Consider the following 26281-nt stretch of genomic DNA (forward strand, 5'->3'; position numbering starts at 1 on the left):
CAGGGATTTGGGCTGGGTGTTGATGAGTCAGTCAGGACACTTGTCTTTATATGTATTGATAGATTAAACACAATGTCTGTTGGTGGCGTAATTCACAAAATGCATCTCTTAAACATATGTTTTGGTCATGTTTAGTCATTCAGCCTTTTTGGGAGGAAGTTATTAGTCATATTAATTGTGTATTAGAAAACACATTTATTTTTTAGTATATTAATGCATAAACGACTTGCCTGCCTCTTGGAATCTAACTGATGGTCAATGGAAATAGACTCTCCATGCCATTACAGTTGCTAAAAAAACTTATATTTCAACACTGGAAAAACAAAAGCCTACCTCCTGTAAATTGCTGGATTAAATACTTTTTAAACTTATCAGCATTTGAACGTATCACATATATAAGGCAACTGCACATAGACTTATATTTAGATATTTGGAAATCTTACCGATTTGCCAATAGTGTTTTTGTAGCCAGTATTCCCTTTTTCCCTTCTCCTATTTGTTTTTTTATTTTTATGTTTTTGTACTAATAAATAAAAAAAAAATTAAGAGAGGGAGAGAGAGAGAGATTTGTTGTTGTTGGCATAGCACATCCCCTGAGCAGGACACATGCATACCTCCTCTCTATTTTGAGATGTTTGTTGTTCTTTCACTCAGGTCAAGAGATCTCTCGGATACTGCCAGCTGATGTAAACTCCTACGCTATTGAGGGCTTGAAGGCGGGGTCAGTCTATGTTATTGGAGTCTCAGCCTTGGTTGGAAGCAGAGAAGGAAGTCAGGTCACCACCACGGCTACAACAGGTGAGGCCAGCTCTAGCTACTTAACTTCCTTGAGCTCTCTGCTTGCTGTGGTCCCATCTTGAGAGTACCATTCACCATTGTCTTTTTTCCATTTGTTCTATTACAGCCCCTGATCAAGTGGGAACTGTTTCCAGTCTCAAGGTCCTTGAGTCCAGGAGCAATGTGGTGCGAGTCACATGGGTTGGTGTGCCTGGAGTTACCGCATACAGAGTGATGTGGAGCCGGAGCGATGGTACAGTAGCTGCTTGGGCTTACCCATTGTCATGGGTCATTTCTGTAAAGCTCACAGCAAGTCTTTAGTGTTCACAGCAAGTGTTCAGGAAGCTTTGCCCAGCCATTTCATTTGCCAGGGTTTTCAGTGGTGCATAACTTCCAAGTGTCTTTAGTGGGGAAGGGGTCATTTGGGGGTTAATTTTGTTGGATTTAAATTATGGTGTTTTTAATTATGATTTGCAAAGTGCCTTGAGCCACAAGGAAAGGCAGGATATAAATATTTTTACTAATAAATAAATTTCTGTAACTCCTTTGTCTCTTTCTGATGTTGTAACTGACTACTCCTGTGCTGCTTTCTTGTACCTTTTAAGTATTTATATTGCACTGTTTTATATGGCTGTTTTAAAATTGTAAAATGTAAGTTTTTTAGTGTGTTGTTTTGCAGAGTGTAATCTGCCCTGAGCCTATCAATTTGGGGAGGGCGGAATAGAAATTGAAAGTAAATAAAATAAAAATAAATTGTAGGGGAGGATATAGGCCTTGCCGCCATCCAGACTCAGTGGTTGTTTGCTGACTGGCTCCCCAACCCCAGGCAGTGGACTTGTCAGCCGGGCCAGTGTTTCCTTGTGGCTGGATGCTCTCTAAGGAAGAACAGCTTTATCAGCACCCAGGTTTCCTTATTTCAGACACCAATTGATTTAGAAGTTTAGAAAACGAAGTATAGAAACACTATACAGAAATACTGGATTTGGCTTGGCAAGCTGATACATAGTATTGCCTTGAAATTAAGATAAAATAAGAGCAAAAAGAATCCATCAAGATTGGATGTCAAAATCAAAAGTCATACAAATATAAAACTGAAAATCTAGAATCTGAATTCTGAAATTTTGGCAGATTTTCTCCAACTACATTTTATTTCAGTCCTTGGGGAAACTCCAACAAAACAGAGAGAGCTGGCTCATCATGTTGATATATTTGGATGTTACCCAGCCAACACAGAATTGTAGGGCGGAGGATCATATGCTAGTATTAGCCAAGGTTGTTGCCTGTTGTTAGTATGATCATGGTGTGATCACACTTTGGTGAACTGGGATAGCCTGTCATAGCTTCCTCCCTTTTTTAAAAAATGGGAAAGTAATAATGTATTTTTTTAAGGTGGCGGTGAAAACAGCAAATTGGTCTCAGGAAGCGCCAATTCCTTTGACATCCTTAACTTGGAAGGAGGAGTAAGCTACATAGTTAAAGTCACAGCACTGATTGGCAACCGTGAAGGAGATCCTGTGTCTATCACTGTCACCACACGTAAGCTCCGTTTATTTATATATTCTGTGATGTTTATGTCCCAACATTCCTTCATAGATTACAAAGTACTATTTCAGTCTTCATAGTGTGCAAAGTAGGTCAAAGATGGTGACTTGCCCAAGACTACCATTTAACTTCACAAGTGAATGGGGATTTCAGCCTTCACTTCCTACCAATGTACTGTTGGTGAACAATTTGGCTTGTTTATGTGCAGCTTGATGTCCTAGAATAAGCTGTAGTTTCACTTTGTCCTTTTGTTCAAGATGTTCTCTGTTAGAATAGGCTATGAATCGAATGTGGCTGCGGGGAGAGGGAGATTCTGGCTGTGTATGGAGGCTGTTGGTGGCTTTTCTCATGCCTGAAGATCTCACATAATATACTCAGATGGGTTCTTAGAAGAAATTACATCATGATTCTAGGTGTCTTCCACTAACTTCTCTATGCCTTTGTCTTCAGCAAGTGTTCCAGCTCAACCAGTTGGGAATCTGCATGTGACTGACACATCAGAAAAGCGCATCCAGCTATCATGGAGTCCAGCACCTGGTAGCACAGGCTATCGACTCACCTGGCGGTTAGCAGGTGGTGAGTACATCCCATGCCTTCCTCTTCTCTCACTGCTACACAGTACACTGGTAATTAAATTAACTGCCCTTCTAACATGGGACAGGTGGACCAGAGAAGAGCCAGCTGCTGCCAGCCCACATCAATGCCTATGAAATTGAAGACTTACAGCCAGGAGGACGTTATGAAGTCCACATCACCAGCTTGACGGGCAGTCAGGAGAGTGAAGCTGTGGCTATTGTTGCCAGCACTGGTAATCTGTCCCCATCCTCAACTAAGTGGCTAGTCACCCCAAACAAATATCTCTATGGCAATAGAATAGCAAAATTTGAGTCTAGTAGCACCTTAAGAACCAACTAGATTTCCAGGGTATGAACATTTGAGAGTCAGAGCTTCTTTCATCAGCTCTGTCTCTTAAAAGCTCATACCTTGTAAATCTAGTTGGTCTTTAAGGTGCAACTGGACCTGAATCTTGCTCTTCTACTACAGACTAACACATCTACCCACCTGAAACTAACAGAAATAGAAGGCTCTTGACTATTGAGATTGTAAGTATTGAGTATTGGAGGTTGTAAGTATCTGCATCCATGGGTCAGGTTCCTAGACATGTGTGCCCTCCAAGTTCAGGCAGAAAGGGTTAAATTCACCCTGGATCCTCTTTCTCCATTCCCAGCCTCACCAGAACCTGCTGGAGAGAGCTTGGGCATGTCTGCCTTGGCTCAAGCACAAGCCTCTCTTTAAAGGACAGCCATAAGCCACCTAGGCCCAGGAATCCTCTGACAGTTCCATAGGGAGGCAGAATTCAGTGAAACCTGGAGAGGAGGCATGGCAGATCCAGTGGCCAAGATTCCCTCAAAGCCATCCTCTCTGTTGCCCAACTAGCTGGCAGGTGATCTGGCTAGCCATTGCAGCCCTTTAAAGGAGCTGAGCCATGTTGCTGCTGCCACCAGCCCCTCTGCCACCACCAAGCTCACCCCCTATAGAGCCACCAATGAACAGGAGGCCAGAGATGGGTTTGGACTAATGCCACTGGACCAGCAACACAGCAGGCCCATCTTTCCACCCCAGAGCTGGTGGTGAGTATGGAAGAGGCCTGGCCAGCCCAGACAGTCTTTCCATTTTTGTGGACTGAGGACAATCAGAGACTGTACTAACTTAGACAAAACCATATTAAATGCTGGAAGTTATCATTTTAAAAATAAATTGCAGCCATGGAAGACCTCATTGTGGCATAGGATCACGAGACACAGTAAAGGGTTTTAATTTTCCCTACTGACCTTTTCCTCAGAGCTGATATTTGCCCTGCTAAGTAGAGCACAGAGGCAGCATGACAGCTTGTATGTTTCCCCAGTGGTGTGCATACAGTTTCTGTATGGGGGTTTGAAGTTGGAAAACAGCATAGGGAAAAAGGATTAAACCCTTCTCTCACACGCTGTAGTTGTGCTCCAAACTGTGTAACCTCACTCATCTGAAATTTATAATTAAAAATCTGTCTGCTGGAGATAGGATTGCCAACAGGCCTAGAGAAAATTGCCAGTCCCTTTAATATAGGTTTAATGTGTGGAAATAGGCAGTTGAAATTTTTCATTGCATTGAGATAAAGAACATCACCTGGTAAATAAAATCTCATTAAACACCTATTAAAGGGACTTTTTGCTTCAGGCCTGTTGGCTCTGGCTCTAGCTCCAATCATTCAGCTTGCACTGTTGCCTCTGATGTTACATGTATTCTTTTAAACGTCTCTGGTCCCTGCTGCAGACTAAGTTCTGCTTGGAGTAAGAGAGCCACCTCCTGGTGAAATCATCATACTCTATTTCCTTGGAACAAATGTGTCTGTGTGGGTGTACACACACACTTTTCATTATTTCTTTTACCACTTATACCCAGGGCTTTTTTTCAGGGGGGACGCGGGGGAACGGTGTTCCAGCACCTCTTGAAAATGGTCACATGGCTGGTGGCCCCGCCCCCTGATCTCCAGACAGAGGGGAGTTGAGATTGCCCTCTGCGCTGCTGAGCGGCGCGGAGGGCAATCTCAACTCCCCTCTGTCTGGAGATCAGGGGGCGGGGCCACCAGCCATGTGACCATTTTCTCTGAGGGCAACCCACTGAGTTCCACCGCCTCTTTTCCCAGAAAAAAAGCCCTGCTTATACCATTATTTCTTTTACCACTTATACCACTTCTTCAGGTGTCTGAAGAAGGGAGCTATGATTTGAAAGCTTATACTCTGAAAATCTTGTGGGTCTCTAAGGTTCTACAGCAAACCAAAATGGCTATCCACCTAAAACACTTTCTCACTGAAACTTACGGCAGATTTTAAAATATTTTAAAAATTTCAGTCAGGCAGCATAAGACATCCAATAGACAATGCAGTAGGACTAGGGTTACAGAATTGGAAAACAATGTAAAAAAAACCAGAAAACCTGTCTAAAGAATGACATACCATAATGAAAAAAGCAAGTTACAAAAGCAGAAGACAATGCAGTAGAAGCAAGGTGATGTATACTCTAATTTGGTTTGTACTCCCCTCCTTCTCAGGGCTCAAATACATGATTAAATTTTTCCCCTTGCTTGGATGTATATATGCTTTCACTGAAGTAGATCAGAATAATTATAATTTCACTTGACACATGGGAATAAAATGCTTTTATGGTGCAATTGGATACATTGGTATGGTACCAATTATATACATTGGTACTTTTATGGTACCAATTGGATACATTGGTCTTTCATCCACGAATTTATAGGCATTTAATTCCACTTCTTGTTGCAAGAAAAAACATAATTCAGGTTCAGTAGAGTCTTAAAGATCAACAAAATTTGTATCTGACGAAGTGATCTTTGACTTACGGAAGCTTATTCCCTGGAAAATATTGTTGGTTTTATAAGGTGCTGCTGGACTTGAATTATGTTCTCCTTCAACAGATTAACAAGGCTGGTATGTTATTTTCACATGTAAAAAGTAGGTAGGTCCAAGCCAAACTATGTATTTTTCATGTTTCTGTTTCACATTGCCATAGCATAGAGTTCAACTGACAAATGATTGTACTAAAACAGAAGCAGCTAGCTGTGTATGTGATTCTGTTCTGTTATTTGCAGTATTGATCTTTCTGATTAAAACACTCCCAGTTGCTCATAATAGTTACAATTACTACTTGTGATGTGGATTCTTACCTTACCTTACCACTCAGTTGAGCAAAGTTTAAATATTTATACCACAGTTTTCCTTTTAACTCAAGTTTGAAGCCTTCCTCCAAATGTTGTTACTCTTCAATTGGAGGAAAATTGACTTAAATTGGAGGAAGGCTACTTGGAGGACAGTTGGATCCACCCTAATAACTATTGTGGTGTTTGTTCTTGTAAACTCTTTCCCAGAGAAGCTAATAACAATGAGAAGAGAGAAATCATGGATGTTGTGTAACTATTGTCAGCAATCACAGTTGTCTCTCTGAGTTGAGGGTAGAGTTGTTCATTTTCCAGAACATCTTTCTTATGTTCATCTCTCTTTTTCTAGCACCTTTGGGCCGTGTGACTAATTTTCGGGTGTCAGAGACTCAAAAAGATTCTGTGACTTTGACGTGGAGTCCAGTTTCTGGTGCCACTAATTACCTTCTGACATGGAAGGCTTCAAGAGGTAATGTCTTTAAACAAAGGTAAAGGAGCATGTTAGAGTACTGCGGTTTTTGGAAAAGGAAATGTTTTGGGGTGTAATAGTGTCAGACTCAGCTTTGTGTAGCTAAATGTTCTGGGTGACTCTGGTCAGGCCTGATTCAAATTTAGGCATGCACTTAAGAAGCCCGAGGGGTCTAGCTATATCAAATCATTTTAACTCAATGTTTTAGGTCATTATTGGATTTAGTACATAAATAAATATTATTATAGTCTCTGCTTCCATTCTAAGCCTTAATTAAAACATAATTATTCAACATTCTCAATAGTAGCTAAATCAACAAAAATATAATCCATCATAACTAATCGTTTAAGGAGAGCAATTACATGAGTCCAAAGCCAGAACTGGAAACCATGCTCTGTTCTGAAAAATACCAGGCTAACAAAACACTCTATACTCGACAATAGCCCTGCAGAGAAGATTAGCACATCAAGCACCAATCCATATGCAAAAGAACCTCCTCAGGATACAGTGAAGCCTCCCGCCATTAGCATTCCACACCCTGGGAAACTCTTACAAGATGACTCAGCTCAACCCCACCCCTCCTGAGTAGATACAAATGACCTGCCAACATCTTTTCCACACTGTGACACTGAGAGATCTCTGTCTTTTGGTGCTACACCTCTGAAGATGCCAGCCACAGCTGCTGGCGAAACGTCAGGAACTACAATGCCAAGACCACGGCAATACAGCCCAGAAAACCTACAACAACCATCGTTCTCCGGCCGTGAAAGCCTTCGACAATACATCAAGCTTCTGATCAATTCAGCACTTCGTATTTATAGGATTTTAGCATCATCTCCTAACAATAGCTTGCTGTCCCCTTTGATAAGAGGACATATTCTTGGCTAATTAATTATCTTATAACCTCAAACACCCAAAAGATTATCTGTAATTGAAACGCCTTCTTAAAATATATGGAAATTGTTAGTTCATTCTTGCTACTTTTTATCTTAACAAAGTCTATGCAAAGTTAGTGATTACAGATTTCTCATGCATATAAATATATTTTGGCTTTTAACCAATAAACCTGTTCTTGAATAACATCTTCACTTCTGTGAAGCTGGACATTCCTGCTATTCTCAGATGCTCTCTGCCTGGGTCTCCACACATAGTATCTAATGATCGATGTTAGACAGTTGTTCTTTTCTGTACAAGGCCATGCAATTGTGTTAGCCTTTTGTTTCATGTTCTGTTCTGGCCTGTAGATTCCCTTCATGGCATGTCTAGCTGTGGGGCCAGGCTAGCCCCGTTTCTGTGTGTAGATATACCCTATGGTCAAATCTAGCAACTGTTCCCCTATATTTCTGGCTCTATCCATGACATAAGGGTGGGGAAGATGCAAAAAACCATCTACAGTTAGCAATAGTAGATCTCTTTGTTTCCCAGATTACCAGAAAACTCCATCTGTAAGCCTTTGTGGGGGTCATGAAAGATCAGCTCACCTACTCCTAGACTGTTAATGCAAGAGGTTTCTATGGTTTGTGTACCTGGTCTACCTGCAGTTTCCTTCTTCAGCCAGAACTGAGTGCTAGTGCATAGGCAAAATCTCCTCATGACCCTCTGTAGTGATTAGTTCAAGATCCAATGCAAGGTTGACTCCTAATGCAGGGTAGGCTATTAGGTCTGCACTGGGCCATGCAGTTGTGAAATTGCGTGTGCCTAATACTCCTCATGTCCTCTTTTTGTTTTAGGTGGAGGAGATGCACAAAGAACACTGCCTGGATCAGCAACGTCACACCGAGTGTCTGGGTTACGGCTGGGTGAGAGATACACCTTTACCATTCGCCCAGTTTTTGGCAGCATCACAGGGGCTGAGACTTCAGTTACTGAGCAGACAGGTGAGGTTTTGCTTCTAGGAGGGATATAGATTATATGAAAGCTTGTCTCTCAAGTGCTGAGGATCTCTGCTCACCATCTGAAAGGAAATTTTCTGGTTTTTTTCATCCATTTTATTCCCATGAACAGTTTTATACATCAGCTGCTTTGGGCATGGAGTATATAGCGTAAGAGATAAGAATATAGTACGGAGTTTATCAGGGGAGGAAGACTATTTAATCTTCACTTAACCTATTGTCAAGGAGATTGTGCTGAAATAAAAGGGTTAAGTTTTGCTTGGGCCTTTTTTGCTTAGTCTTTGCTTTTCATACTTGGAATCAAAAGCACTCAGGAAGGGGAAGAACACTCCTTTCTCATCTCTCATTTGTTCTCTACTCCAATTTGAAGTACCCATCCTGACTCACTTTGAAACTTTCAATTCTGCAGTTTGCCACGATGCCCACAGTGATATAGCTTTTCTCATACATGCGACTCGAGACAATGCCTACAATGCAGAGGCTATGCGGAGCTTCCTCTCCAATATGGTATCTGCTCTGGGACAACTGGGTCCTAGTGCCACTCAGGTAAGACCCAACATAAAGGTCTTGCAGTAGATTTTATGGCCTAATTCAAATATGCCATGGACGTGCCATATGTACTGCTGCAAAATCTTATTTATTATTTTGGAGCTGAGATGCTGTAAGCTGCTAAGTCCTGTAAAGCAACCTTCATGCTAATTTACATATGATTCTATCTGTAGGGAAGGGGCTGAGGGGGTAGAATACTCCAGTGGAAGTGACAGTTGGAGTTGACATTTGAATGAGGAGGGTTTCTACCTGACAATCTCCAAACACTCTGAGAAATTATCTCTGCTTACTCTGTTTAGCTTCCAAGATCTAATGACATCAGGCTAGCCTGGGGCATCCAGGTCAGAGCATGTTACTTCTTACTGTTGCTCAGTTTGAGTTGTGCATTGTGGTCTAGGCAGTGTTTTGTGTGAGTAAGAAAACTGTATCTCTGAAGAACTGAACCATCTCTGTCCAGCAATTGTGAGGGAAAAGCTGAAGCTGCAGGCTTGGGTTGGCATTTTACCTGAATCCCAGAGTAGAGTTGGGTGCCAACACTAAGTTCAGGCTGAGACATGGTATATGGACATGACCAGTTCCAGCTCTACCTCTCCCAGAGAACAGCCAATGTGAGCTAATGGAATGAAGGGGGTTGGGATATTTGAAATCCATTAGGGCAGTTATAAATAAACGTGATTTTTTTTTCTGTTTGACCCTGGCTGACTGGATGTTATTGGCTGAGAGGAAATAACACACACACACACACACACACATCAAGCATTCTGGTCATGATCAGTTTGCCCAATTAACTAAATGGTGGCAGTGTTTATGGGAAGTAAACACTGATTTCCTTTAGTCCGATAGTCCTGGGCAGCAGCTGGGTGAGGGGTATTGATACTGGGGAACTGGCTGCTCTGTATGGTGAGATCTCTGGGAAGAATTGGTATTTGGGTCAGGACTCTCTACCTGATAATTTGGGTCTAGACCGGTGGTGAATTGTGATAGCCCTTAACTGCCTGTGAAGCCCAAACCTGGGAAGGGAGGTTTTGGTGGGTGGTAGTGGGAAAGGGGGTCAAACATGGGTTGAAATTTCTAAACGTTACATCCTTCATTCCTTGTGAAGAACACAATTTGGTTGGGTGTGACTGAAAAGAGGTTGAAGGGGGCTGTTTATTTTGCTTTGCTATATGGAGCACACTTAATTGAACTTTTTTTGGTCCTTAATGATTTAAAGATCTGTTTAAATTCTCAAGGGCATAGGTATAGTATTGTTTGCCTCTTCATGCAGCTTCTGTGCTGTGTGGTTTCTTGCATGTGTGAATCAGACATTTGTGTCCTGTAGAGTGGTGTGCTGTGGCAAAATGAAATGTACCTGCCCCGTGTCACATGTACAATTGTAATATGTCATAAAGCAGCATGCTGCATTATAATAGGTTGATATTAACACAGACCCATATGTGACATCCCACTCCTGGTTTACCTCTGCTATCAGGATAGTGTCTTTTCTTCACATCTCCACCTCTTGGCTGCACCGTCCCTCAATTCTTCCATGCTGCTTACGTCTCTCTCTCTCTCTCTCAGGTGGGTCTTCTCATTTACAGCTACCGCAGCCTTCCATTACTCCTGTTCAATCGCTCTAGTGATGTTGCAACAGTCCTGCAACACATCCACACACTGCGCTATGAGGAGCCTAGTGGCAATGCTATTGGTAAGGAGGCCTGGAATTCGAGAATGCCCGTTCTGTTGATTTAAGGGATTGGTAGGGACTCGGGAGCCAGTGGGGTTTTGCTATTAACAGATCAACAGCTTTAAAAAAAATCAAGTATTCCACTGAAATCCTGCATGGTTATGTACTGTCTAATCAGTTGCTGCTTTAAGCCTGAAGCGAGTAGTGTGCCCGGCTACAAAGGCTGCTGCTGTAACAATTCTCTTGACAATTTTTCTGTTATGTGTTTCTTTGTGTGAGTATCCATGGTGTGAGTATCCATGAGTTAGGAACCATAGACTCTACTACTATGTTGTACTGAATTCCTGCTAATGCTATGTCTTTGTGAACTTGTATATATTTACCCTATGGCATTGTTTACGGATGCTTTCTGTGCTTTGCAGGAGCTGCCATCAATTTTGCCAAGAACTATATCATGAGTCACAGTGCAGGCCGTAGACTTGGTGTGCCAGGAGTTCTGGTAATATTGGCAGATGGACCATCAAGTGATGAAGCCATTGAGCAGGCCAGGGAGATAAAGGCAGCAGGTGAGATACAGGTCTTGGAGTTTTGAGTAGGAAGATCTCCTCTAATGAGAAAGGTTCTTGCTGAAGGAACATAGTTATCAAATAATATGGAGACAACCTTCCTGAAGTGTTACCTAGAGAAGCCGTGGTGACCTTCAAGATACTTCTCTCCTCATTTTATTGTTGTTTTGATTGACCACCAGGCTACTCCTTATAACTGGTTTGTTCCAAATGTGTGTGTTTGGGGGAGGTGTACCCCTCAGCTTCTGTTGGCTGACAGAGCTGAGAACCTCTGACATCCCTGGAGTCCTTTCGAGAATTTTTACTCCTTTCTCTGACACCCCAAGTCAATAATAAACGGAATAAGATGCAGGTCTAATTACTTCAGCTTTACCAATGAGACTAATTTGACTCTAAAACGACCTGCTAGCATGTATTGTAAGCAAAAGAGACTTTTACTGACAGGAATATCTTCTTCAGTTAAGACACCTTTCTGGTTTGTTTAGTTATAGATGTGGAATGGAATAGGCTGAGTATGGACTCCACCAAATCAGAACACAATTTTTTTTAATTTAGAGGATGGTTTTATTATTTAACATATAGAAACATAAAGTTGCCCTCAAAGAAATAAATAGTAAAATGTTTCTATCTTAATACTTATTTTAGGCAAAATAATAGGCTGGGAGTTTATAGGTAATGGAAATTTTAAAAGACCCAAAGCAAGGAGCAGTTGTTTCTGGGATTAGAAATTGAAATCCCTCTCTGTCTCCTTGGCATAGAGGTTGGCTGAATGCCTTGGCTTTGTTTGTATATGGAAGCTTAATTATTAACTACCTCAGGGGTAGTTCATAGCACTATCTTGAGTAGACTGTGAACACAGCTAACTGAGCAGTCTACCTTTTTTGGTTTCCTTGGGAAACTGGAAAATTCTTATTGATGTAGGGTTGCTTGACTTGATGAGTGGTCCTGGCTGAAGCTTTCCTTTGCAACAGTTAGCTAGGTTGGCAGTGCTGTGAGTCCTTTCTCCTCAGCTGCTACATATTCTTCCCACAGAGTGGTCATCAGGAGGCTACTCCTTTGACTTATTTTCTGTGTGCTTGTCAGGGATTCACGTACTTGCAGTGGGCATGGATGGGGCTGATCGTGAGCAGTTGCGCCGTCTGGTAACCAATGAAGACCCACGCCATGTTTTTTTTGTGAGGGACTCAAGCACTCTGTCGGAGCTGGAAGAGGCGCTTGCCAGTGCCCTCTGTCGGGCTCAAATCACAGATGGGGTAAGGCAGAGATCATTGCTTATAAAACAGACAACTCTGCATTTTTTTAAGCATTTGAATGGGCTGAGCAGTAAAGAAAAGTGAATGAGACGATGATGAGGAAGAGAACTTACTTCAATGCACCTAGGGCTTTTTTTCTGCCAGAACGCTCCGAAATGGCGATCCAGCAGTTCTCAAAACTCCCCCCCCCCCACTGCTCCTGGCCGTTTCGGTCCTGAAACAGGCCCCAAAGGGACAGGATTGGTCCCGAATCGGCCTAGAATGGGCCGCTGTTGGGTAGGAGAACACTCCTCCACCCCTCAGTGGCCCGATTCTGGCTATTTCAGGAATTGGGCCGAAATGGGCCCGAAATGGTCAGGATCGGGCCTCTGCCAGGCAGGGGAATACTCCCCCTCCTGGCATTGGCCTGATCCTGGCTGTTTCGGGCCCAATCCTGGCCTCTTTGGGCCCAAAATGGCTGAAACAGGCCCGAAATGGCCAGGATTGGCCCCAAAACAGACAGGATTGTGCTTCTGCTGGATGGGGGAACACCCCCGCCCGGCAGCAGCCAGATCCTGGCCATTCTGGCCCCAAATTGGGCCCAAAATGGCCAAAGAGGGTCCAAAATGGCCCAGATTGGGCCCAAAACGGTCAGGAGCGGGCCTGAATCAGCCTGGAATAGGTTGCTGCCAGGTGGGGGAACATTCCCCACCTGGCAGCGGCCCAATCCTGGCCATTTTGGGCCCAAAACGGCCAGGATTGGACCTGAAACGACCAGGATCAGACCTCTGCTGCATGGGTGCGTATGCAACTGAAGTGCCTTGAGAGATGGACAGTGGTCTCCCTCATTTCTACTGTATAAACTGGTCTGAGATTTGAGACTAGTTGGTGGCAGTGGTCTTTGGGAGCACCCAGTCTCATGCTTGTGGTCCCTCTGGACAAGGCATTTCTTGCTATAACTTTGCTTGGCTCCTCCTTTTTGACCTTCCGTTGTAGTTTAGAAACTTGCTTTTTCCAGAAGGGCTTTGAAATTACCTAAGCTGTTGCTTTTTCTTGCACTGGGGTTCTTGCATACAGAACTGCTTGCTGCTTCTGTTTATTTTTATTGAGCTGCTTTTGTCTGTTTAATTTTGTTGTGCATTTGTCTTATTGTTTTAGCGCTCTTGGTTTTATTGTAATTGTCCTGTTGTGAGCTGCCTTGAATAAGTGTAGGGAGGCAGGACCAAAATACCTAAAATAAAATCTGGTCTGAGCGGAATATAAATCTAATAAACAAATAAATAAAAATAAACGTTGTGGTTTATATTTCTTAGAAGGTGACTACAGATTATTTTGTATCCAGCAGAAACTAATGTACGCATGTAACCTCATGGTAAACCAGTTGCTTGTAATGTCCTGTCAAATGCTGAAAAAAATGTTACCACTTACTTGCTCCCTGAGATTTCTGATTGGTTGCAAGTGTGTGGTAAAACTCCCCTGGCAGGATATATCAGATAAGTACCTTACCAGATGCTTACTTCAGCAGTACAGTAAATTGCCACTTGGTGCATGGTTGCTGATGTTTATCCAAGACTCAGAGCCAAACTACAAGTGACGCCTGACACAGGTTGAACACTTGTCAGCTTCCCTCAAGTTTTGATGGGAAATGTAGGCATCCTGGTTTTACAGCTTGGCTCTCCATTACAGCTGCAAGACCAGGATGCCTACATTTCCCATCAAAACTTGAGGGAAGCTGACAAGTGTCCAACCTGTGAAAGGCATCATTTGTAGCTTGGCTCTCAGTAAACATCAAACAGCAGCAGTATACAACTACTTTAATTCTGATATTTTTTTTGTCTCCATCTCTCTCTCTCTCAGCCTAGACCAGAACCTTGTGTAGTGCACTGTCCCAAGGTGAGTATTTAACTACTACAGGGCTAAACTAGAACAAGTGTTCTCTAATAAACCAGAATTCTTCCCTCAGGCAAAACAGAGAGAAAGGAGGTATTCTTAAATCACAGGAATCAAATTCCTTTTCAGAGCTATGTAAGAAAGATAGCAGATTATTGAAGGGAGACTTTTGAAGAAAAATTCCCCTGCTTGTTAAGGCAATGTTAGCCTTTTCTGTTTGGATTCTAGAAATGGATACGGCTATTTCGAACTTGCAGTTCATATACTAAAAATGACCCTCAGCTTTCTGACTTTAAGAGTTAACTGGAGCCAGTTAACTGGGGCCAGTGACTTTAAGAGTTAACTGGAGCCACTGGAACTTACCAAATTTGGTGGGCTTTCATACCTCAGGAGGGTGCTGTAAAATATATAAGCTTCCAAGAGGATGTGCAAGTGAATTTCATTTCCCTTTGGGGAAAGAAGCAAGTTCAGGTTCCATGATGAGGTACAGCTGTTCTCAGCAGTGAACTCATGCTACTATACAGTATTCTAGGGATATGTCCAGAAGAGGAGAGGGTGAACTTTGGAAGGATTTGATGGGAATGGAAAATGTTGCAGTGGCTCAGTATTGTCTTTCCATGTAGCCAACCCTAACGCTACTATGACTGATTAACTTGCCAGAAGTAACCAGGGAGAAAATGATGCTTGAGGTGGCTTTGACAATAAATAAATTAGGATGTCATCTGGAATGTTTTCCTTTTTTCCCTGCAGGGTGAAAAGGGGGAACCTGGTGAGATTGTGAGTATCTGAGTTATGTCTGGGAATGAAATCTCACATGGAACTCCATTTGAAGCCAAAGAGGAGGTGGGGAAATGCATATTAATTTCTCTGGTCATTTCTGCAGGGGCGGAAAGGACGCATGGGACTTCCTGGCCCTTCTGGAGAGCCGGTAATGACTGCTCTTATTTGTCAGTCTCTGAATTATATGGATTGTGTTGGAGCTGATATTATCCTTTAGGGCTGGGTTGGTTTGACTAGAATCTTCTTCCATCGTTTGTCTTTAGACCATCAGGCAACATCTTTATCTCTGTTTCAAACAAATAGTTGTTCTCATCACTATTCTGTGTTAAATTTGTTAGACTGAGGCTCTATTAGCATAGTTAGTCCCAGCTCACTAACAGAGTATCATGGACAAGATGCTATTCTTTTACTGGGCAGAGTGTTAGTGTTACAAGATTTTACTAGCTGCATAAGGCAGCGCTATATATGAGTAACTGGATTGCCTTTGCCAAGTAATGACTAGCTTCCTAAATATCTCTGAGCTAGCCACTTTTTCTCAGGATTGTTTCCAGCTAGCTTGCCTGGACATCTTTCCCATTATTCCCTATGGGGAAAGTGGTTTTTGGGGGGGTGGGGGCAGGCAGGAGGGGCCATTTTTCAAGCAAACTACACCAGAATTCTCGGGAACCTAGTCCTGCCTGTCCACTAAAGACCCCCAAGTTTAAAGTGAATTGAACCAAAGGGTACAGTTCTGCAGGCCCCTGAACAAGCGGCCTCTAGCAACTCTCCATTGTTTCCTATGGAGGGAAAAATCCAAGGCATTCTCCAGGACATAGGAATCCTTAGCTAACACACAAAGCAAACAATGACTAAAAGCTTCCCAGTGCAAACTGAACCAACAGTGCCAGATGAAGAAAAAGATTTGGTTTTATACCCCATCCTTCACTACCCAAAGGAGTCTCAGATCAGTTTACAATCCCCTTCCATTCTTCTCCCCACAACAGACTGTGAGGTAGGTGTGGCTGAGAGAGCTCTGAGAGAGCTGTGACTCACCCAAGGTCACCCAGCTGGCTTCAAGTGGAGGAGTAGGGGAATCAAACTTGGTTCTCCAGGTTAGAGTCCTGCCACTCCTAACCACCACTGAACTGGCTCTCAAACCAGACAATCGCTCCAGAGCCAGTGTCAAACCAGAGAATCCCAGCATCCAACCTAGCAACCCAATAATTCCAAAGTAGCAGCAATGGCATATGGCAAGCAAGCAACACTGACACACACACACACACAGTAATGCTGCCTCCATCCCCACTCCTCCTATTGCCTAGGAGGAAAACAAGCTGCTGCCGCCTTTAAAATGTGATTCCTGCATGTTCCTGCAAATATATCCAGATACCAAATAAATATCCAAATATGCCAAATATATCCAGATATATCTGAATAATTCTGAATAGTTATTTTTGGGTATATATTCGGTACTCCCGAGCAGAATTGTACACCCTTAGATATAGGTGCCAACAAAGCTTCAGTTCTTTGTGAGGAATTTTGCTAAACTAATCTGATCAAGAGATTGAAATGATGCTTCTTGAAGCCAGTGATGTATTGAATGATAATCATTTTTTTGCTTCACTGTCTTGAAGTTTCTCATTCCTATTAATTACCCTTCTATCTGTCTGCATATAATAAATATAGGAAGGTGATTGGTGCAGCTGATCTTGGAATCCAGCAATAAACCCATATATTGCTTTTTTTTTGAGGGACGCAATGGGATCCCAGGCCCTCCAGGACCAGTGGGACCTCGGGGTCCACCAGGTGATGTCATTGGAAGGCTGGGTGAGAAGGGAGACATGGTAGGTATCCCCAGCATCTTGTACATATTTATTTACTGAAGGGGGAACAGATCACTGAATTTTACAGAGTTTCACTGTAAGGGCAGAAGCTATTCTTGTTTTTCCGTAGGAATCTCTAGTTTGCACCATAGATTAGAGAATCCCTCTACCTTTCCTGAGAGTTCAGCTCTACAATGCTTCCACTTGTGGATATCCCATTTCTGAAAATGAAGGCAGCATGTGAACTTTCTGCCTTCCTCTGTAACATGTGACTTAGCGCTCTTGCTTGAAGAACAATCTGTTCTATAGGTGGTGTTCTGCAGATCATCTGTTTGTGGCACCCTGTGGTCTTTGGCAGGCTTTCCTTTTTCAGCAACATCTGTTTGTGGCACATCTGTTTGTGGCACCCTGTGGTCTTTGGCAGGCTTTCCTTTTGCAGCAACAAGTGACTTAGATGATCTTGATACCTTCCTAAATTTGTCGTTTTAAGACTACAGCCCTAAATATACCTAGCTGAAGTAAATGGGACTTACTCTGAGTAACTATGATTGGGATTAGAATGAAGCTGTAACTTTACTGAGGCCTTAAACATCAGAGACATTAACAGCTAATTAACCAGCAAAGCAGCATTTTGGATTGTGGCTGGCCTGTTACTCGTGGCTGCCTGCCTTTCTTCCTGCAAATCCTTTCAATTATTCTCTGAAAGGAGGAATCCAGAATGGGGTTTTGCTCTTATGGAATATTTGTTTGTTTCATTGATTTATAAAATTTGTATGATGCTTCTCTAGACCTGTTTCAACTAAAACAACAAACAAACCCAACTGAGACAGTTAGAAAGAGAGTAAATAAAAACACATAATTTTGATAAAAACAAGTCAATAAAAATTTAGGTGACCCAAACAAATAATTCTTGAGCCTCATTCAAATTGAAATGATGAACCTGTGCATACATTTTACCACTTCAGTCTGCAGGTGGGAGGTCATGGATGTCCCTCTGTAGAACAACATTTTCAACTAGGTATCAAACTGAGCAAGTTGAAGCTCAGTCTTCTCTCTGATACATTAATTTTCTATATGCAGACATTTTCAAGGCGAAACACCAGTCAGGGAGTATAGGCCAGACACAGAATTTACCTCCTCAGTGAGAACGAATCCTAGAATATAGTAGAAAGGTCTCAAATTAGACCAGTACAATGCCATGGAAGATTTCTCTATTCTTAAATTATGTACTGCAGATGTTCAGCTTACCTCCTCTAAAGAACTTCTCTTAAACAAAGGACCTCTCAGCTTTCCAGGATCATGTGTCTCCTTATCCATCTGGTTTTGTTGCTAGGTGTTTCTGCTGATATGCATGCTATAGCTGCAGTTAGAATCCATTGCTTTATTTTTCCTTTCCCAATTGGTCTTAAAATCAGTTATTCTCTATGTTATGGTGACCTTGTAAATATATAAAAAGCACTGCTATCTTTTCAGTTAGTCCTTAATTATGTGTGGTATATTCCAAACCAGTTATCATTCTCTGAATCCTCTCCAGCATGGAACTTTTACAGTGTCATGCTGGGTCTTCTCAAATCCAAACTGAGGTCTAATACATACATGCATATACATCACTTGATCTGTCATCACTTTGTTTAATCAACACTTGATGACTCTCAGCCAAATTTGTGGACTTACTTTATTTTAGTTCACATTGGGTTATATGAAATGATTAGTGTGATTTATTCACATATACAAGCTATTATTTGATGACTGACAGTAGTCAACTGGTTAATGTGCATTTGTGAACCAGTCCTGAAAGAATCCTTTTTTTAAAATCTGTTTTCTGTTGCGCTACTCTGTGCTTGGTTTTGATCTTCATGTGTGTGCACATACATGCATTTTAAAATTCTGGAATGTGAACCAGCAGATAAATAGATGTATCTTCACAAAGGCATGTGCTTGATGTCTCTTATTCTTCCAGGGATTTCCAGGAATAGATGGTATGCCAGGGAATCCTGGCCGTCCTGGTAATCCTGGTTCTCCTGGCCAACCAGTAAGTAGCATTTTTTCCCTCTAAGACTGCGTGTAATCTAAGACTGCATGTAGTGGCATTCCCACTTTCCATGAAGCTTTGCTATCCAAAAAAACACATCTTTCAATGTAAATCTAGACTAGAAGGGTGCCACCTTAGCTAAGACATGTATCTCATCTTGCTATGTCTACTAAGTTCTTACAGAATCTTACTATGAAGTAGCTAAGGCTATGGATTCTGCTTTGGCTAGTTTGCGATTGCCAACATCCATATCATATGTCCTTATGCTTCTAGCCACTCCTTGCTCCTCAGCTTTATGGGGGAAAGCCTGCTAATTGTTTTGTTGTTGTTTTCCCAGGGCAGCCCTGGCCTTTCTGGTCTCAAGGGAAACCCTGTAAGTAAAGAATCTGATTTTCATTGATCTCCAGTTGCCAACTAGAGAGCATTTGCTCATCTTTTCTTTTGTTTTTCAGGGGGATCGTGGCCTAATTGGTCCAGTGGGACCAAGGGGAGAGAAAGGTGAGCCGGTAAGTGGATGTATACCATGCATAGTTCAAACAAGACTTAAGTAATAATAATGGTGATAGTGATTTAAAACCATTCCAAGTATTAGTAGTACTTCTCTGAGAGATCATCCAAGAGCTAAGGCAGTTATGTCTATAGAAGATGCTCCTTTTAATACCTGTGAAGGTTTTACTTGTAACTAATTCCTATCCCTCCTCATACAACTAGATTCCTAATCCTGGCTATCTGCAATCACCCAGTGTATTGAGAACATGAGCAAAAATAGGTGAAACAGTCTAAGACAGTTTTCCAGAAACATTCTTAATTATGAAGTAGGAGTCATTTTGAGTGATGAATTGGTAAACATGAGGGGGTTTTAACCATAATTTAAATATGCTTAATCCATGTATTCTGTTCACTAAATTGTATTCTTACTTGCAGATCTAAATTTGAAATAAAATTAATTCAAATGGATAGATTCAGTTAGGACTCAAAGAGTCACAATGACAAAGTTCTGATTCTTACACAGGCTTGTGACTGGAGAAAATGTGAGTTAACTGGATATTGGCCCCTCTCCACATAGTATAGACTCTTGAAAGGGGCAAACATCTTTTTTTTTTTTTGAATCACTTGTTCTTTGGGGCTTGGAAATTTTGTTTTCCAGGTACTGGGGAAGAGATAAGTTAATTGGAGATCAGAGGGAAAGGGAAGGAATATGTGGTTGCATAGGAGCAGGGTCGCAAATGGGTGGGGAGACACCCAGCCTCAAATAAAAGCCGATCTGTCCCCAAGATCAGGACCTGTCTATTTATCTCCTCCTTCTCCAGATTCCTGTTATAGTAAGGATTTTCAGTGGAAAGGGAGGAATGGCAAACTGAGTTGTATTATATTTCTCTTTAAAATGTAGTGCTTCCATGACTGTAAATTAACATACACAATTTTTATTCAACTTCTTGTCTTTATTTTCCTGTGCTTGAGAGGTCTGCATACTTTCATGAACTTCTTGAAAGTAATAGGGCCGGTATATGCAGGACTCTGGGCTGTCTGAAGTGTGGATAAAAAGCGAATTGTTAGGTGAAAAGACTGCTAAAATGTTTTGACAGGAAAGGACTATGTCAAAGGGACTCCTGCTCAGATATTGAAATCATATGTTGACCTATATTGAAGTGCTAGGGAGTAATCTCAGCCAGTACTTGTTGATGTTGAAGAATCTCGGACAGAGGATAGAGATGAGTATGTAAAAACTTTATCTGTGACTAAATCCCATGACCTAACAGCAACAGTTTTACCAAGCAGTACAGCTAACAATCCTAATGTTTAGTTCTGGTGACAATATATGGACATGATTTCATTCATTCTTCATTTCATAAGGGCTCTGAGAGATGGCATTTTGGGTTTGCATATGTATGCATTCAGAAGACTGATGCCATCTCTGCACAGATGTGATCATACAGACTATGCTATAGTCCTATATCTTGCATAAAAACATCAGCTTCCTTAGGATGTTCTTCATCAGTTCCAGCAGGGCAACAGGGTTGTTAAAGGCTCAGGTGGAAAGTGTGATCTTGTAGACCCTAATCATGGTCAGGCATGGTTGAAAGAATGAAGGAGGAATCACAAAAACAGATTTAGCACTCAGCAGATGGGCTCTTTCATTTAATTTGTAGGCCAACATTGCGGCCAAAACTTGAGCAGTGTTTTCATGAACGTAATGATCAAGTGACTCAGTGTAAAGTACTCTAGACTTTGGAATAATTCAATGCATTTGTCTTCTGCCTCATCCATTGCAACTCAGCTCATTATTGACCACCTGGGTCAGAAGCAGTTGATTGCTTTTGTTTGAGAAAGATTTGGGCAGTGCAATCCTAAATCTCACCTCCCTCTGATACATTAATTTTCTATAGGCAGACATTTTCAAGGAGAAACACCAGTCAGGGAGTATAGGCCAGACACAGAATTTACCTCCTCAATGAGAACGAATCCTAGAATATAGTAGAGAGGTCTCAAATTAGACCAGTACAATGCCATGGAAGATTTCTCTATTCTTAAATTATGTACTGCAGATGTTCAGCTCGCCTCCTTTAAAGAACTTCTCTTAAACAAATGACCCCAAAGTGGAATGACAGCCCCCGGGACCAGAGAAATTGCTCTGGGGGCCTTCATCCCAACCCCAGAGCAAGGTTCCCGATGTCTATCCCCGCCTCTGTAGACAGCAGAAGGGAGAGTGGTCTGGCCTGAGTGGGAGGAGCCCCAGAGATCCCAGGACATCGCTTCATATCCCACCCACCCCCTGGCATCAACTTTGCCCCTCACATGCAGCAGTCTTCTGCTTGGCTTATCAGACACCAGCAGCACTGTTGGAGAATAGGAGTCCTCCATGCCCCCCCACCCCGATGCACACAGGCAACACCTCAAGTTCCACCTCATGGTCTGCAGTGAATTTGAGGGGGAGAAAGAGGGAAGGGAAGCTAAATGGGGCTAGAGCCTCCAAGGTATTCTGGGCTACCCCATTCTTACCATGCCAGAGCCAATCCTCCAGGATGTGTGAAAGGGCAGCCCTATGGGGAAGTGAGGGGGGAGTTACTGTCATCCTCAGGAAAGTAAACAGACAAGGAGGGAGTTGATGTTCAATACAGACTTCATTGAACTGCCAAAAGATAAGAGGATGTGTGGAATCGTGTTGCTAACTTCCCTCACCTGGAAAGGGAGCTGTGCGTGTTTGCGCAGCAGTTGGAGCCAGGAGAGCCATCCTTGTGCTGCTTTCTCAGGAGCGAGGTTGTGTTGCGGGCTGCCTGGGGAACCACTCCTGAGGCTGGGCTGGAAAGGCAGTCCAGAAAGGTTACTGGGGGCTGGAACATCCATGCTCCTCGGTCCCCTGACGGGTCATGACCTGCCTGAAAGGGAAACAGAGACATGTATGGCAAGGGGCCTGGCCTCACGCAAGCCCCAGACAGGTCTGCCACATCCTGGGATTGTGTCTGTGGCCAGGGGCAGAAGCTCCATCATCACAGGTGCTGCCGGCAACCACATGATAAATGCCCCTTGGGTGAGAAGATGCTCCTTGGCTGCATCAGTTCATTTCACTGCTGTCATGGCTGCTTGGAGTGCTGACCCTGTGAGGGATCTAGTCAAATAGTTGCATGGTCACCCTCACAGGGGGGGTTATGAAAGTGAGCACCCAGTCACCCTGACAAATGACCATGCTCTCTCCTCTGCATGAGGGGGGAGTGCAACCAAGGGAGTCTGCACGCGGCCCCAACATGGGCTGCTAGGATCCCCACCACCTCATCTGAGGCCGCTCTGCTGAGAGCAGTTCCCTGGGTGACCGCATCTTTGGCAGGCATGGGCCATGGTGCCTCAAGGGCAGGGGCTGCCCCCCCCCCAGCTGCCAGCCAGCCTCAACCACAGTGCCCTGCATTTGGAGACAGGCACTGGCCCATATGCAAGAGGAATAGGGAGAGGATATGAATAAGCGAATTGGAGCAGCCAGCTCTGCAGCTACATTTTATATGTCATTGCATGCTCCCCCACCCCCTGCCCAAGCCAAGACTCTGGAGACAGGTAAACTGTGAGGGAACGTGAATGGGAGTTGTTAGATATTCTGGACTTAGCTCTTCTCCCCTGTGTGAGTGCAAAGAACTCCCCAAATGTTGCAAGGTGCCCCCTGTGTGCTCTTGCCTCACCACTATGTGCACTCTCCTGTCCCTGTGGCAGAGGGCTCTCAGGCAGAGCCTCCAGCCCCATCCCTACTTACCTTGGTTCATGGGCTCCCTGGCTGGAGGTTATGTAAGGTGAGTGAGGGACTGATTGGGCACCAGGGAGGCTGCTTGGCCACCACAGGGGATGAGTGGGTTAGTTGCTGCAGTAGTTGGCATCCTGTGCTCTGATGGGCTGCTTGAGCAGGGCTAGGTGTGGGGTGGGGAGGCAACTTTTCCCTTACAATGGGTGTCTGTGGGCTATGCCACTATTTTTTTGAGACGTGACTTTCCACTGCTGCTGGGGGCATTCCTGTGCCCAAAACAGCTTAGGGAGCAGACTAACTCATGGCCCGCCCCCTGGCCTGCCAGGAGTTACGCCCCAGTTTCACCCATGGGTGCTGGTGGGGAACCCAGGTAGAGTGGCACTAGGCTGCCGCACTGTCATAAGAGGGAGTTACAACTGCATAAGTGCAAGATATGCCATTGTACCTTCTAGCCAGCTTCTTGAGCACTCCCTCCCCCTCGGAATTGAGCTGTTGGTGTCAGTAGAGGGAACTTGCAAATGAAATTCCTTAATCCATTAAAGAAGATAAAGGTATTTGCATACCAGAAACAGAAGACAAGGATGTTGCCAGAAAAAACAATCCAAACATCTTGCATCATTTAATCATGACTTCTGAAGCTGGAAGAGTAGTAGAACTCCAAAAAAATTGCAACATGGCTGGTGCCAATTTCAGTTGCTGAACTCAGAGCATTCAATGGAAAATACTGACAAAACTACATTGGGACGTGTTTCCATGCTTGAGCGGGGCTTGATCCATGGGTACCAGGGTTTCCATGCTTGATCCATGTTTGATAGTCTTGGTCTACTACTTTGTTTTCAGGGTGTGCTGTATATAATTCATCAGGATTGCTCTTCCCAGATTTAAAAACAACAGTTATGAAATATTTTTAATAGGATATAGAAAAATGTAACAAAGTAGTGTGCAAGCTTTCACAAGTCAGACAGTTGGCCTGTCAAGGTCAGTATTAGCTACTCTGTCAGCAGCTCTCTGGGGTCTCAAGCAGAGGTTTTCTCATCACCTACAACCTGGCCTTTTAAATTGGAGGTGCTGGGGAATGAACTTGCATGCCAAGTAGGTGCTCTTCCTCTGAGCCATGGGGCCCCTCCTTCAGTCTCTGGAGTTGTTTGTTAGCCTGGATGTTCAGTACAACCACCACTACCACCACCACCACCCTAAAAGGGGGGGGGGAGAGAAAAAGATGTTTCAGACCATAATGGAAAGGCCTGAGGGTTATCTGTTGCTTGTAGAGTTTCAGAATGGAATACAAGATATGTTGTAGAGTAATTGGATTTGAATCGTATTTAACTATTTCAAGTTGTAATTCTTCCAAGTAGAACCAGAGGGCAGAGTTACACCTCTTCTCAGATAAACTGCTGCAAATTTGCGTTTTATTTCTGACCTCGAATGTGTCTCTGTGACCTTTTGGTCTTCTAACTTGGACAGGGGCAGCCTGGAGTGGTAAGCGGAGGAGGTGGACTTCCTGGCCGGAAGGGAGAACCTGGCAACCCGGTATGTAGCATCATACAGGCAAGAAATCAGTAATGGGGTGGGAAGGACACACAGATCTTGCTCCTGTTGCATCATAATGTCTATTTCAGCCTTGCTGCTGCCTCTTTGAGATTTCACTGCATCCCTGAACCATTGGTTTAGGCTTCACAAAATCTTTGGAATACCTGTTAAATAGACCCCGGCTGTGCTATGCATATACTTGAATATGTTTTTCTGTCTCAAGGGAAATCCTGGAAGTCCTGGAGCCAGGGGACCAGTTGGTGATCCTGGATCTCCTGGACTTCGTGGACCTTCTGGGCCACCAGGACCTGCTGGTGATTTTGTTAAGGTATGATTTCCCTACCTCAGACTGTGTTGTGTTTCAGCAATTGCATTTCATACTGTCCTCTCTCCATAGGCAACTCTACAGAGCTCCCTATGCTTCCGTGTGCACAGAAGCATGAGAATGAAAACACTTGCCATGTTCTGACTGTGTTTCATGTGTGTTCAGACCAAAGAGACTCCATTTTAATCCTGTCAGTGTTTTAAGTGCTTCTTTTGCAGGTGGCAAGCAGTTCAGTAGAAGATAACTTAGAGACATGGAATGTTATGACTACAACCTCTCCACTCTTGGGAAGCTTTCATTTTCTCAGCCTCAGGCCGATTGTTTTGAGAACTGTGGGGGAGGATGGGGCCTGCAGGGATTTGCTATTCTGTACCTTAGCCTTTGCCTGTCATTCGTAACAATACTAGTGTATCAGCCAAGATCTTAGTATCTTGGATAGTGGACTATAATGGTTGTTTATATTCAGTAAATCTTTTGAAATCAATGGATTCTTGTCTCATTGCAAGAGGTAGTCTGGATTGCAACTTTTAGCAAGCTATTGTCTGACACCTGCCCCAAATTCATTCATATTCCTTATACAATAACAGGTCTCATTTTTATGCTACAGATCTTCCTGCTAGTTCCCCTACCTCTTTGTATTGCTGTACCTTCTGTGGCACATTTATCAGTCCTGCATGTCCCCGTCCCCACCCTTTCTTCATTTGCTGCTTTTCGTAATGTCCATGTTATCATCCATATATGCAAGATGCTGACAGGGCAATCAATCCAAGCAGCAACGTATTTAGGAGTATCAAAAAAGCAATCTGAGAAGTGCCTCTGGATTCTGTGACCTTTAAAAATTCTTGGACCATATGTCTTATATTGTGTGTGTGTTTTAGGTGGACTATACAAGTATACCCTGAATATATAACCCGGTATTTCTTATCTTATGCATGTTAGCTATATCTTACTTGGACATGTACATAGAATTGATCCCTAAAGTTATTTAATATTATTTGGCTCAACTGTATCCTCATTTGTGTTGTTCATGTACCACAGTCCTATAAATGCCTATTGTACTTTCTGTGTTTAGGTGGGAAGGGCACCAAGATGTGGTGTGTAAAATGTTTACTGACATGCAAGTATTTCTTTTTGCAGGGAGATAAGGGCGACCGAGGTGAACGAGTAAGTGATCCTTCTTTTTCCCTATCTGCTTTCCCCTTGCTCATGGCACACTGCAACCTCAAAGAAGAGTCTGTAGGTCTGAAAGAAATCTGAATCCTTGTTTTGCTGAGAGAGAATCCTTA

At 43.1% G+C, this 26281-nt stretch overlaps 1 protein-coding gene across 1 annotated transcript in view; it reads left to right on the forward strand.

The window, feature by feature from the left end:
- The window catches only part of COL7A1 (collagen type VII alpha 1 chain), a 199897-nt gene that overhangs the window by 79335 nt on the left and 94281 nt on the right, over positions 1–26281 (forward strand). Inside the window, 21 exon segments of the mRNA XM_054976386.1 lie at positions 655–798; positions 905–1030; positions 2167–2313; positions 2770–2895; positions 2981–3127; positions 6387–6506; positions 8237–8383; positions 8808–8944; positions 10508–10634; positions 11036–11179; positions 12263–12432; positions 14269–14304; positions 15052–15078; positions 15185–15229; positions 16812–16904; positions 18844–18915; positions 19253–19288; positions 19368–19421; positions 24605–24670; positions 24894–24998; positions 26133–26159. Of these exon segments, the coding sequence (XP_054832361.1) occupies positions 655–798; positions 905–1030; positions 2167–2313; positions 2770–2895; positions 2981–3127; positions 6387–6506; positions 8237–8383; positions 8808–8944; positions 10508–10634; positions 11036–11179; positions 12263–12432; positions 14269–14304; positions 15052–15078; positions 15185–15229; positions 16812–16904; positions 18844–18915; positions 19253–19288; positions 19368–19421; positions 24605–24670; positions 24894–24998; positions 26133–26159 (2096 nt within the window).

Source organism: Eublepharis macularius, chromosome 4 (genome assembly GCF_028583425.1).
Source record: "Eublepharis macularius isolate TG4126 chromosome 4, MPM_Emac_v1.0, whole genome shotgun sequence".
Taxonomy (NCBI): domain Eukaryota; kingdom Metazoa; phylum Chordata; class Lepidosauria; order Squamata; family Eublepharidae; genus Eublepharis; species Eublepharis macularius.